The sequence below is a fragment of the Erpetoichthys calabaricus genome, chromosome 13 (genome assembly GCF_900747795.2).
Source record: "Erpetoichthys calabaricus chromosome 13, fErpCal1.3, whole genome shotgun sequence".
In the NCBI taxonomy this organism is placed as follows: domain Eukaryota; kingdom Metazoa; phylum Chordata; class Cladistia; order Polypteriformes; family Polypteridae; genus Erpetoichthys; species Erpetoichthys calabaricus.
Window position 1 is genome coordinate 11,554,365 of NC_041406.2, and position 15,186 is coordinate 11,569,550.

Here is a 15,186-nt window from a genome sequence, read left to right on the forward strand (position 1 = left end):
AAATTAAAAAATAAAATATCATATTGACGCAAGTATTCTTGATTTAACCCTCATACTTACCTTAACCCCCACTGGCAGCAATTACAGTTGAGTCTTCTTGGGTCTGATATGATAAGCTTTGCACACCTAGATTTAGGTATTTTCTGCCACTTTCTTCTCCAGTCCCTTTCAAGTTCTGTAAGGCAGGCTGGAGGCCACCAGTGGACTGCTATTTTCAGGTCTCTCCAGAGATGTCTGGGCTCTAGCAGGGCCACTCCAGGACATTAGAAGAGCTGTCTCCAAGTCACACCTGTGTCGTCTCTGCTCTGTGTTTGGGGTCATGTCCTGGCGGAAGGTGAACCTTCAGCCCAGTCTGAGATCCAGAGCACTCTTGAGTAGGATTTCATTAAGGATATCGCTGCACTTTGCTCCCTTCAATTTCCCCTTGACTTAGTCTCCCAGTCTCAGATGCTGCCACTACCATGCTTCACTGAATAGTACTGTGCAGGTGATGACTGATGCCTGGTTTCCTCCAGACATGACACTTAGAATTGAGGTCAAAGAGTTCAATCTTGGATTCAGTAGACCAAAGAATCTTCTTTCTCGAAGTCCAAGAATCCTTTAGGTGTCTTTTGCAGACTCCAAGTGGGTTTTCTTGTGTCATCTTTCCATTCTGCCATAAAGCTGAGATTGCTGGAGAGTTGCAGTGATTGTTATCCTTCTGTACATTTCTCCAATCTCCACACAGGTTCTAAGGAGCCAAGTCAGAGGGACCATCAGATTCTTGGTCACCTCTCTTACCAAGATCCTTCTCCTCTAGCTGTTCAATTTGGCCAGCTCCAGGATGAGACGAAGTGTTCCAAATGTCATTCATTTAAGAATTATGGGGGCTACTGTGCTCTTGGGAACCTCTGATGATGCAGAGATGTTTTTGTAGCCTTCTCTAGATCTGTGTCTCAACACAATCCTCCCTCTAAGCTATGAAGACAATTCCTTTGCCATCATACACACTGCCAGCTATGGGATATTCTATAGACAGTTGTGTGCCTTTTTTAATCAAAGATGACCGATACAATGAGGTAAACCACAGCCAAAGTTCATAGCAAAGAGTCTGAATACTTGTGTCCGTGAAATATTTAAATTTATTTCTCAATAACTCTGCAAACATTTCTTAAATCTTGTTTTTGATTTCTGATTCTGGGGTATTGAGTGTTGCTTGACGTGGGTAAAAATATACACATTGTGAAAAGTTATTTGGCTGTGGTCTTAACATACGGAACAGTCTTTAGTTCACTGGTAGGGGAGACATTGTCAGGATTTCAATTAATTAAAAAAACAGAAAAAAACACATCTGCTGGAATGGCTTCAGGTTTACAATGGCAGTCTAGGGAGCTCCAAATGAAATGTCAAACAACTGGACATCCAAAACTTAAACTGGATATGCCAAATGGACCAAAAGCACATTCATCATATATCTGAAAGGTCAGGATTAATTGACTACAGGTAAAGATATGTGTGCAAACCAAAATTGACCCAAACAGTCAAATTAAACACAGAGAGAGCACCTGGTAAAGGAATCCCTGCAGCAGTAAGTTAGTAGGACATCAGTTGGACTGCATTATTATTAATAAAATGAAATGATTTGTCATGTTATTAATACTGGATAAGGTCATAGATGCTTATACCAATGTGAAGCGCAAAAATATTGTGATACTCTACTGTATCAACACCCCCAGTCTACCTTATGTTAGCTATATATTCCATTATAAATCAAAATTTTATTCACAGAAAACAAACCTGAACTGTAATAATAGGGCCACCATTTTGATACAGAAAAGGCTTGATCCTTGGAAGAAGTTCACCCATCCAACGGTCAACAGCTGCAATGTAATCTAAAATTTTAAAAAAAAAACGAACAAATTATATATATCTACTATATATATATATATATACAGTAATCCCTCCTCCATCGCGGGGGTTGCGTTCCAGAGCCACCCGCGAAATAGGAAAATCCGCGAAGTAGAAACCATATGTTTATATGGTTATTTTAAGAATGTCATGCTTGGGTCACTGATTTGCGCAGAAACACAGCAGGTTGTAGAGAGACAGGAACGTTATTCAAACACTGCAAACAAACATTTGTCTCTTTTTCAAAAGTTTAAACTGTGCTCCATGACAAGACAGAGATGACAGTTCTGTCTCACAATTAAAAGAATGCAAACATATCTTCCTTTTCAAAGGAGTGCAAAGCAAGCAGTCAAAAAAAAAATCAATAGGGCTTTTTGGCTTTTAAGTATGTGAAGCACCGCCGGTACAAAGCTGTTGAAGGCGGCAGCTCACACCCCCTCTGTCAGGAGCAGGAAGAGACAGAGAGAGAGCCACAGAAAAACAAAGTCAAAAATCAATACGTGCCCTTTGAGCTTTTAAGTATGCGAAGCACCGTGCAGCATGTCCTTCAGGAAGCAGCTGCACACAGCCCCCCTGCTCACACCCCCCTACGTCAGCGCAAGAGAGAGAGAGAGAGAGAAAGAGAGAAAGTAAGTTGGGTAGCTTCTCAGCCATCTGCCAATAGCGTCCCTTGTATGAAATCAACTGGGCAAACCAACTGAGGAAGCATGTACCAGAAATTAAAAGACCCATTGTCCACAGAAACCCGCGAAGCAGCGAAAAATCCGCGATATATATTTAAATATGCTTACATATAAAATCCGCGATGGAGTGAAGCCGCGAAAGGCGAAGCGCGATATAGCGAGGGATCACTGTATATATATATATATATATATATATATATATATTTAAAAGCCTAAGCCTAAAAGTGCAATGATTTTGTGCAACGATTTAATGTCACTTTTTTGTCACGCTTTAAATAAGGCTTATTTTAAAGCCTATATATATGTTTGGTATCATTCTTTTCGGAATTTATCAAACTTTAATGTGACGTTGTTAGATTTTCAGTTTCTTATTCCGTTTTTAAATTATAAAGTAAAAAATATCAAGAACACGCGTCCTGCAAACCGAGACTTTGTGCCAAGAGATTTAACCACACCCGGGGCTGGAAATAAAAGACAAAGAGCAGGACAGCTGCTGTACAGGCTTTTAAATGTTCAAAGCACCGCGCGAGATGCAGATCATGCAGCACAGCAGCAGCTGATCGAGCAAAGAGAAGGTGGGGGTGGGGGAACCACTATTCGTTTCCCAATGTATCACCGTTTAAGAGGGGGTTTCGGTGGAGCGACCGCATCTCCTTGGGGTGCATTCAGCCCCCCCTCTTCACAACACGAGCGGCAAAGACGTGAAGTGGCTGCCGTGTAGTGTAGGCTGGGGGGGTTGGTGATCGAAGCGAGCAGGGGGCGAACCCCCTAGTGTATATATATATCATTTCAAAGGGGCTTTGGCCACCACGGTTGCCGGATCTGTCACCACCAGACTTTTTTTGTATGCTCAAAGGAAAAGTCTATTGGAACAAGCCTCGCACTGTGGAAGATTTGAAGGAAAACATCTGATGTGAAATTGTTGCTATTCATCTTGAGATGCTTGCCGATATGTTCAGGAACATGGAGCGCAGCGTTGAAATATGTCTGGCAGAAAACAGAAACCACTTCCAGCTAAGCATGTAATGCAATCGATTACACATACATTAAGGGATAGAGCGTATTGTTTTGGTTCAGATTGCTTCATCCTAATGGGAGTTACAACAGAATATTTGGGGCCTCTTTCGAGTGAATCTCCCTGTGTATGTACGTATGTATTATATATATATACTAGACATTAAGCCCGTTACAATAACAGGTGCTAGAATAGTAGTGCATAAACATTAGTAGGAACAGTTTATATTAAATGGCAAAGGACCGTCTATTTTCTGTTACAGTAATACTACTTGTATGTGGCTGTAATATGCGTCACTGTACTGTGTGCCTTTAATTTTCTCTCACAGTAATACGTCTCTTCAGCAAGTATTTTAATCTGTGCTGGCGTGCAGCTGATTATTGTATTTATGGCGTCTCCCCAGCAACGGATTTTATGTGCGCGAAAACAAATCTACTTTTAAAAGTCATCCTATTGTAATATCATGAAAATTCGTATATTTAGGAAAACACTTTACCGGGCCAAGTTTGTTAATCGCAAATCTGACATCCTCAGAGTAAACACTTGCACAACAACAAACACTAATCCCACCTCTTTGTGGAAGCTGGTCTCAGCGTCTCAGTACCCGATTGGATTTTTCGTGCGCTCTGTTTGAGGTCTTACCTCATTTACCGAAATCCGATTGGATCGGCTGCGCGATATTTTATAGATCCCGCCCTCTCTGTCTTGTGTGACGCGTCAGGCGGCCTTTGAAGCATCGAACCGTGCCCCGCGCATGCGCACTTCACCAGCAGACACACACACACGGACACATGGATGCACACAGGGATTTTATTAAAGAGGATATACACACATACAGTATATACACACACACACATATAAATAATTAAATGTTAAAGGAATACTCTAACCAAATACAATATATTTTTATGTGTTACTTAGCCCATGTACTTTGTAGTGCTGGCGAAGAAAAGTTTTTAATCTCAAATATTCATGCAGAAGGGAGAGAAAAAAGTTTATGACATAATAGAAGCCAATAGTGACCAATGCTGTATGGAAACGATGTGGAAAACGTCCATGGATAAAAGAAAAAAAAAAACTCTTATTATTCATGTTGCATAATACACGTCAGTTATCCAGTTATATGCTCAAAACATGCTTTTGTGCTAAAACATTGTTAAGTACTTACTTCTAGAATATTCAATGCACATTATAAATAGTAAACTAAACAGTAACCTCATGGGATTGACTTTGTGAATTGAATATAGGACATTTGACCAATGAATGAAGGGGAGAGGCAGGTGTTCATTTCAAAAAGTCATTCACATAAGGCTATACTTTACAGTTTATAATGTGTGTTAAATATTATGAAAGTAACTATTCAACAATATTTTAGCAAAAAAGCATTCGTTTTGTACATTTCGTGCATATGACTAGATTACTGACATGCAGATTATGGAACAGGAGTAACGTGAGATTTTTTTTTCCATGGACACTTTTCAAATCATTCGCTATTGAATTGAATTGGTCATCATTGATTTTTATTATATCATCATACATTTCTTTCTCGCTATTCCACATGAAATCTTGAGGTTACATTTTATTCTCAACCATCACTACATACTACATTGGGAAAGTAACAATAAAATACTTTTGGGGAAAGTGTTCCTTTAACTTTCAAATTAAAAAAATATGCAGAGATCAGGCAGAAAATGCTGAACATTTCTTCATATTATTCATTTTTTGAAGAAATTCTGAAAATCATACAGCATATTTTGTGAGGTTTAGTAATGCATAACTAGCCAAATGGATTCACAGCAGAATATTTCTTTCTACACCAAAGAACTGTAAATGCTGAATTTACAAACTGAAGTTTAAAACTGAGAGATTAGAAAAAGACACATAAGTGTAGTAGCACTGCTGCCTTGCAGTTGGGTGATCTGGGGACCTGGGTTCGCTTCCCGGGTCCTCCCTGCGTGGAGTTTGCATGTTCTCCTCGTGTCTGCGTGGGTTTCCTCCGGGCGCTCCGGTTTCCTCCCACAGTCCAAAGACATGCCGGTTAGGTGGATTGGCGATTCTAAATTGGCCCTAGTGTGTGCTTGGTGTGTGGGTGTGTTTGTGTGTGTCCTGCGGTGGGTTGGCACCCTGCCCAGGATTGTTTCCTGCCTTGTGCCCTGTGTTGGCTGGAATTGGCTCCAGCAGACCCCCGTGACCCTGTGTTCGGATTCAGCGGGTTGGAAAATGGATGGACATAAGTGTAGTAAGGTGGGACATGGGTAGGCCATTTATTAGAAATCTATAAATTAAGAATCAATTTTTTTTTTTTTAAAAAAACAAGATTTAAAAAAAAAAAAAAAGCCCTCTTACCAGCATCCATAGTGCGAAGCAAAATATCTTTTTTCTTAAGTAACCAGGCAGGTAAGCCACCCTAAAATAAAAAGAAAGCAATTAATATTTTTACTTGTTTTCAGCCTATAAACCTTGTTCAATTGTATAATAAGGTAACAATTGTGAATAAAGTAAACGCTAAGTAACTACTTCTTGTTTCCTCTGTTCATCGAACATTGCTGCTCTCTTGTGGATGCCATATGCTATTACACCCAGGCACGGATGCCAGATATTTGATAGCTTTATATATATCATCTTCTTCTTTCGGCTACTCCTGTTAGGGGTTGCCACAGCGGATCATATTGTCCGCACATTGATTTGGCAAAAATTTTACTCCGGATGCCCTTCCTGACGTAACCCTCCCCATTTATCTGGGCTTGGGACCGGCATGAAGAAAACACACTGATTTGTGCATCCCCTGTGGCTGGGTTTGCTTTATTCTATATTATAGAGACAGACAGAGAGAGGGAGAGGGAAGATTAATGGATATTATTGAAGGGTATGAGCTTGGTTGATAGGCTTGATGTACACTGTATGAAAACTGAAATATTTTTACTTACCATTTCCCACTCAGCACAAATATACGGACCTGGTCTTAAAATTACCAGTAGTCCGATATCATTGGCCAGCTGTAGAAAATGCTCTAAATCCCTGTCCCCTTTGAAGTTGTACTGGTTTTGTACAGTCTCATGGTAGTTCCAAGGTACATAACTGTGTTAAAAAAAAAAGACAAAACTTCCAGTAAGCCACTCAGTGGTTGCTATATTTACTGTTCTTCAACCTTAGAGTATAGTAAGAGTCAATTTAATTTATTCTTTTAAGGCACACTTGCATTAAGGCACAATCCCGGTGTGTTATGATATATTATATACTGTAGCACAGTTAAATGAAACTACACAATTAAATGCAACAAAAACAAATATAATTTTGAAAACATGAACGTCTTGCAGGTCACATTCTATGTATTAGCTATTCATCTATCTATCTATTTATCTAGTCTGACTTGTCCCCGTTATATAATTTTAGTCTCAAACTCAATGTCAACCTTAAGACTGAGATGGGGAAAGCTGGGAAAACATCATTTCTCTGAACAGGCACAATACATCAATCTTCCAAAACACAGCGGGGACACTTGACAAGAGAATGCTCCTATAGGCAGCCTTCTCCTTCAAAACTCCTTCAATCCTGAAAGAGACACATGAAGATAAGGACTGCAGAACAAGTTAGCCGAAGCTGCAGCTATTTTTGCAGGGACAGCGTCAGTAAAAGCTTCTGGCTGTCTGGTGAGGTGACGTGCGTTGTACAGCTTAGGCTTTGTCTGCAGACAAACCAGGAGACGTGTATGCCCTTTCGGACACTCTACACGAGGGACGTTCAAAAAGTTTCCACACTTTTATTTTTGGAAACGGTGAAGGTGGGAGGAGCAGTAATTGGGCATTAAAAAGTTGGTACAATGCAGGGAAAATTGCACTGCAAACGAAGGTGAATACAGTATGTAGAAAAGTGATGTCATTTGTTTTTGATATTCTTAACAGAATTAAAAAAAAAAAAGTGTGGAAACTTTTTGAACGTCCCTTGTATAAATGCATACACACACAGACATATTTATTACAAATATATACCAACATTTTTTTTTTTAAATTCACAAAAAACATTACTACCAGATTCTAAATTGTACTAAACCTGCTAGCTGTCCTGCCCCACTACTGGTAATGTGAAATGTACAACAGGGCAGACAAAAAAAAAAAGACTCCTGTGAAATAGAACAAAAGTCTGACAATGTGTTTCTTATGGGCAACACAACATCTACTCCAGTGTCCTGTTCCAGGATCAGGAAAGATAACTGGACAAAAATGACAGTGACACCAAATGACTCCGAGGCATTTTCACACCTAGTTCATTTGGAGCGTTTTTTTTCAAACTCTGCAGCAATTGCCCCTTGTGGTCCGGTTCGTTCAGGTAGATGTCAACAGGGCTTTGAACTCTGGTTCAGACCAAAACGACTGTACTGACACTGTGGTCAAGAAATAGTGGTCTTACTACAGTACCAAGCTGTGGCGGGGCCCCAGGCGGGATGCCTCTTCTGCATATGATCTGGGGGAAACAGGCATCGGCTGCACAATACCTCCCCCAGGATGCTAGCTGGCAGCCCCCCTGGTTGGCAGTGGTGCCTCGGATACCCGTAGTTCTCCATGGGTGAGGGAATTCTCTTCGGCCATGTTGGGATTCAGGGGTGCCACCAGGGGGCTCTGCAGTGGTTCCTGAGCCCGTGTGGGCGGTTCTGGAAGTGCAGCCGGAAACGAGCAATCAAGCATCTGGAGCACTTCCGGATGCCTTGTAAAAGGAGCCAGCAGCCACTACTTCGGGAGCCAGAGTCAGGAGGAGGGAGACAAAGCTTGCTGGACAGGAGTAGTGGAGAAGAAGAAGATGTGTGATATTGTGTTTGGGCTTAGTGCTTGGACTGTGTTGTGCCTGTGGGAATGGGGAAGACGTTGCCCACAAGTGAAAAAAAAATTAAACAGTTATTTGTTTTATACGTGTGCCTCCCGAGTCTGTCTGTGTCAGGTTGGGTGGCTGGTACGCCCCCTAGTGGTCTTGTCACACAAGTGAACAATGGAGCGGTTCATGTGAGGAATGGTATGAATGTGATCCAACACGTGACTGATCTAACCACATGAAACTGCTATGGATTATGGGAAATGTTTCTGCCAGTCATAAACAATATCAACATACATAAGTTCACATAAAACAACTTGCACAAGTACCAGATCAATCCTCTCACCTGATTCAGCCTCAGAGTTCGTTTATCTCTCACAATCGATAGCCGTTGACCACGTTAAAAAAAAAAAAAAAAAAGATGCTGATTGACTTGTGATTGGGTAGATTAAACTAACCATGTACAGAGCTGTTAAAATGAGGAAGCCCATTGCAACTGCCGCTCAAACCCCTAATCTTACACCACAAGAGTGATGTGTACAGGTGATATGATCTCTGTTAAGGTGACGCACATCTGTCAAAATGCGGACACTGAAGGCATATTAAATTTAATATGACGTAGTAAATATGAATCAAGTATTCCCAAGTGAACATTATTAACGCATATCTTCAGGCCTAAAGACAGCAGTCATGTGATTTGAGAAAACATAAAAAGAGGCAACGTTCAGGCTATAAATGGAAAATATTCAGTGAGTGGCAGTCGTTTGTTGATGCCAGAGGTCAGAGGAGAATGGCCAGACTGGTTTGAGCTGATAGAAAGGCAACAGTAAGTCACATAAGCACTCATTATAACTGAGGTATACAGAAGAGCAGCTCTGAACACACAACACGTCAAACCTTGAAGCAGGTGGGCTATAGCAGCAGGAGGCCACACCAGGTGCCACGCCTGTCAGGTAAGAACAGGAAACTGAGGGTACAAGTCACACAGGCTCACCAAAATTGGGCAACAGAAGATTGGAAAAATGTGGCCTGGTCAGATGAGTCTTAATTTCTGCTGCTGAATTTGTCATCAATAACATGAAAGCAGGGACCCTTCCTGCCTTGTATCAGCGGTTCAGGCTGGTGGTGGCGATGTAATGGTGTGGGGGATATTTCCTTGGCACACTTTGGGCCACTTAGTCCCAACTGAGCATCATTTAAATGTCACAGCCTACCCAAGTATTGTTGCTGTCCATGTCCATCACTTTATGACCGCAGTGTACCCATCTTCTGATGGCTCCTTCCAGCAGGATAACAAACCATGTTACAAAGCTCAAATGTGGACACTGAAAGCGCATTACCTTTAATACGATGTAGTAAATGTGAATCAAGCACTCCCAAGTGAACATTATTAACACATATGTACAGGCCTAAAGACAGCAGGCATGTGATCTGAGAAAACATAAATAAAGGTGACGTTTACTGGAGAGTAAATATGAAACATCATAAAGTGAAGAGAAATTAAATTCACGCAGTAGGTCTACTAATGAAATAAAACGGAGTCACATCAATGTTGGGGGGAATAAAGCTTTTCGTAGTTTGTTTGCATAATGACAGGCTAAAACCAAGACATCACTACAGCCTAGCAGAGGCAGGTTGTTGCAGGGTCCACGTGCAGATCCAGAAACCAAATGAGATGTGAAATTTCATGTCTGTTTCCAGGAAACTTTGGGGAAAAATGACATGGTGGTGAAAATAAAAAAGGAACAAGATGGCGCTCACAATGGAATGGGCAAATGCCAGATAAAGGTTATTTGTTATTTAGTGCCACAGCAGAGTAAATACATAGCGATTAGACTTGACAAATCCTTATGGTGTGTGCTTCTCATATGACAGCATGAGACAGTCAGTAAGAATTCTACTAGCAAGTTCACAAATATGGATTACTTACATCTGTATGGCATTTAATCCTGCCATGAACATCTTCAGCAATCGGTCTTTCCAGTAGTAACTGGGGATGCGATTATAATGTATGCTGCCTGAGATGTAGTGGAAAGGTCTGCCATCCTTCAGAAAACAGTCGTTTTTATAATCAATCTCAAATGATTGAGATGATACAACCTGTTAACAGAAAATTGAGTTTAAAGTTAATCAAAAACTGTAAACATAGTAATTAGATTAAGAAATTTCAAGCATAACTCTTTAATGATGAATACGATGTGTCACATATGTGCACATGGGAGGCAGTCAAAGGGCTTAACGAAGGGTAATACGTTGACTCAGAGGGTGACGAAGTGTACCAATACCTTTTCTCCCACCTCTGCAGATCACAGGAAGGAAAGACCACTTAAAACCCAACTGGGCTCCACTTCCACCTCCGGACCATACCCTCCTACTGACCTCACTTCCGACTAATCCCGTTGGACCCTCCTCTTCCTGCCCGCTGCATATAAAGCCAGCCGCTTGCTTCCCGCAGCTAGTTCCATCTTGGACTCAGTCTTTGGAGACCACTCTCTAGCCCTAATGCTATTTTGAAGACAGTAACACCACCTAACGGGAGCAGCTGAAGGAAGAAGAAGATTGTTAATATACGGGGTGAAAGCCCAAACCCTTTTTCTTGTCTCTTGTGCTCCTTCCACAAATGTGAATAATGAACTGTCAACTCAACCACAACCTGCATCATACGATCAACAGAAAACAAAAATCATCAAAATATAGCAAACTGATAAACCCATCGACTAATTTTCTCTTCCTGTAATTTCCTTCGCAGGAAGCCACAGCCCATTCCTGCAGCAGCACTGTATTTGTACAAGAGAGGAACCAACCCTGGATGGGATGGGGGTCAAGTTCATTCATTTAGAACATCTGCTCATTCCCAGACAGGGTGGCAGCATGCCAGAGCTCATGCAAACACTGGCCACAATGCAGGAACCAACCCTGAAAAGGGTGCCAATTCATTGAAACAGCCACACTCAACACACACACTGGGACAACGTAAAGTGGAGAATGGACTAGAGCCAACTGCACTGATAAAACTGTTCAATGAAACAGCAAAGGATGCCAGACTGACACCTATGAATCCATATTTAACACTACTAGAGTCTATACTAGCACATACCAAGTATAGACGTGACACAACTTCACTTCGGGACACAGGCACACACGGACTAGGTCTTTCAAAGTGCCATCATTTAAAATGTGGAAGAAATTTTCAGTCAAATATGAGGAGAAAGTATTAACATGACTTTTAGCTCGCGTGCATAGAACTCGGTGGGATCACCTCCAACTACTATGAGATCACTCTGCTCACTGATGAGTGTGCAATTATTTTAAAAATGACTCGCTGTTCTACACATCTTAGACAGGGTGAAATACAGTAATCCCTCCTCCATCGCGGGGGTTGCGTTCCAGAGCCACCCGCGAAATAAGAAAATCCGCGAAGTAGAAACCATAGGTTTATATGGTTATTTTTATATTGTCATGCTTGGGTCACAGATTTGCGCAGAAACACAGGAGGTTGTAGAGAGACAGGAACTTTATTCAAACACTGCAAACAAACATTTGTCTCTTTTTCAAAAGTTTAAACTGTGCTCCATGACAAGACAGAGATGACAGTTCCATCTCACAATTAAAAGAATGCAAACATATCTTCCTCTTCAAAGAAGTGCGTGTCAGGAGCACAGAATGTCACATAGATAGAGAAAACAATCTCTAGCAAACAAATCAATAGGGCTGTTTGCTTTTAAGTATGCGAAGCACCGCGGCACAAAGCTGTTGAAGGCAGCAGCTCACACCCCCTCCGTCAGGAGCAGGGAGAGAGAGAGAGGAGAGAGAGAGAGAGAGGGATAGAGAGAGAGAGAGAGACAGAGTTTGTTTTTCAGTCAAAAATCAATACGTGCCCTTCGTGCTTTTAAGTATGCGAAGCACTGTGCAGCATGTCGTTTCAGGAAGCAGCTGCACAAAAGATAGCAACGTGAAGATAATCTTTCAGCATTTTTAGACAAGCGTCCTTATCGTCTAGGTGTGCGAACAGCCCCCCTGCTCAATCCCCCTATGTCAGGATCAGAGGAAGTCAGCGCAAGAGAGACAGAGAACAGTAAGTTGGGTAGCTTCTCAGCCATCTGCCAATAGCGTCCCTTGTATGAAATCAACTGGGCAAACCAACTGAGGAAGCATGTACCAGAAATTAAAAGACCCATTGTCCGCAGAAATCCGCGAACCAGCAAAAAATCCGCGATATATATTTAAATATGCTTACATATAAAATCTGCGATGGAGTGAAGCCGCGAAAGGCGAAGCGCGATATAGCGAGGGATCACTGTATAAGTAATCAGTGTAGACCTCAGTGGTAAGGTTTGCAGTGCACCATGAAACACCATTTGGTATGGGATTCGTAAAAGCAGTTTTAACGTTTTTGATACGCCATCTGTTGGAATATACAGTATAGTATATACACTCATCGGCCACTTTATTGGGTACACCTGCTTGACTGCTTGATAACGCAAATATCTCATCAGCCAAATCACATGGCAGCAACACAGTACATTTCAGCATGTAGACATTGTCAAGATGACCTGCTGAAATTCAAACTGAGCATCAGAATGGGGAAGAAGAAAGGCGATTGAAGTGACTTTGAACGTGGCATGGCTGTTGGTGCCCGACAGGCTCATGTATTTCAGAAGCTGCTGTTCACACCCAACAATCTCTAGGGTTTACAGAGAATGGTCCAAAAAAGGGAAAATATCAGTGAGCGGCAGTTCTCTGGGTGAAAATGGCTTGTTGATGCCAGAGGTCAGAAGATAATGGCCAGACTGGTTTGAGCTGATAGAAAGGCAACAGAAACTCAAATGACCACTCGTTACAACTGAGGTGTGCAGAAGAGCAGCTCTGAACACACAACATGTCCAACCTTGAGGCAGGTGGGGGGTTACAACAGCAGGAGACAACACAGAGTGCCTCTCCTGTCAGCTAAGAACAGGCAACTGAGGCTACAATTCACACAGGCTCAGCAAAACTGGACAACTGAAAATTGGAAAATTGTTTCCATGTTCTGATGAGTCTCAATTTCTGCTGCGACATTAGGGTGGTAGGGTCAGAATTTGGTGTCAACAACATGAACTCATGGATCCATCCTGTCTTGTGTCAAAGTGGTGGTGTAATGGTGTGTGGGATATTTTCTTGGCACACTTTGGGCCCCTTAGTACCAACTGAGTATCGTTTAAATGCCACAGCATACCTGAGTATTGTTGCTGACCATGTCCATCCCTTTATGACCACAGTAAACTCATCATTTGATGGCTCCTTCCAGCAGGATAACACACCATGCCACAAAGCTCAAATCATCTCCAACTGGTTTCTTGAACATGACAATGATCTCACTGGACTCCAATGGCTTCCACAGTCACCAGATCTCAATCCAGTAGAGCACCTTTGAGATGCGGTGGAATGAGAGATTCGCATCATGGATGTGCAGCCGACAAATCTGCAGCAGCAACTGCTTGATGCTGTCATGTCAATATGGATGACAATCTGAATGTTTCCAGCACCTTCTTGAATTTATGCCATGGAGAATTAGGGCAGTTCTGAAGGCAAAAGGGGGGCCAACCCGGTACTAGGAAAGTGTACCTAATAAAGTGGCCAGTGAGTTTATATAAAGACCATCAAGAGAGGTCAAAATGTGATAACAGTCCAAGTAATCAACTCTGTAAGTGACTGAAATTCTGCATGTAACTTGGACCTAAATGAGCCTCAGGTGATTTCTGGATCACCGATGTGATAACATTACCGGCCAATCCAAGGCCTTGAAACAGTGACAACGATAAGGCTGTTTCTATATTTCTACCACCGGGGGGGGGGGGGGGGGGTGGGGGTGGGGGGGGGGGGGGGTTGTCCATGTGTTATAGGATTTAGTGAGAACACAGAGAGCAAGTCAGGGATGGCGACTGAACCTCAGTTCTTCTACTTTATAGTCCAAAGACAGAGCTATTTTTTCTTAGTACTTTAAATATTAAAGATAAAAAGTTAACTTTTGCCCAAATTCAGTTGTTTTGGTTTGGTAAAAAAAAAAAGTCATAAAAATCAGCGCCACGGTGAATCCCCTCTATTAAAACAGGAATCTGAGCCCTGTGAACACCTACAGTACAAGCATGTGTCACACAGAGGAGCTTTCATATCCTTCGCAAAACCCCAGCTTGACATTAAATGATTAACACCTTCTTAGAAAGTGTGGGAGGCCAGACTGAAAAGAAAAGTCCCACACGGTCTGAAACCTCATTATGATTTTCTTTTTCATTTTAATATCAAGATCTACTATTTTTACCCCTAAAAGAAACCTGTGAGAAAATGACAAACGTACTGTAAAATAACATCACTCTATAAAAACCCCTGAAGCAGAAGTTTATACTGTAGCACAACTTGGTCCCATTCACACCTGTGTGTAAACCTAAGGAATAATTAACTGTATTTTGTTAGTTTAAAGTTTAAAAAAAAAATGACAGCAATTTGTAACTTCATAGATTTATAGGATTATTATATTCACGTGTACAGAGTACAGTGAAATTCTTACTTGCGTGTGCAAATCAACATAAGCGAGTATAACGATCTCAGCTCGCAGTTTACAGCACACTACCAATCGACGCCATATGAGGGGGTACCCAAAAATAACCAAAATCTGTACCTGGTGCATAATTTCAACTTACTTGCGAATTTCGCCTCTAGGTGTAGCATACTTAGGGTATTCTGTGGCAGTCTGCCAAGTGGCGTTACTGTCCATTGCATCCCGTGTCGGTTTTTCTTGGTGCTTATTAAATGTGTTCTGTG

At 41.7% G+C, this 15,186-nt stretch overlaps 1 protein-coding gene across 1 annotated transcript in view; it reads right to left on the reverse strand.

Annotated features, from left to right (window-relative positions):
• glb1 (galactosidase, beta 1) overlaps positions 1–15,186 on the reverse strand; it is a 94,819-nt gene that overhangs the window by 66,267 nt on the left and 13,366 nt on the right. The window contains exons 2-5 of the mRNA XM_028817960.2: positions 10,319–10,488; positions 6,513–6,663; positions 5,932–5,992; positions 1,777–1,871 (exon numbers count right to left, since the gene is read on the reverse strand). Coding sequence (XP_028673793.2) covers positions 1,777–1,871; positions 5,932–5,992; positions 6,513–6,663; positions 10,319–10,488 — 477 coding nt within the window. The remainder of the gene's footprint in view (positions 1–1,776; positions 1,872–5,931; positions 5,993–6,512; positions 6,664–10,318; positions 10,489–15,186) is intronic.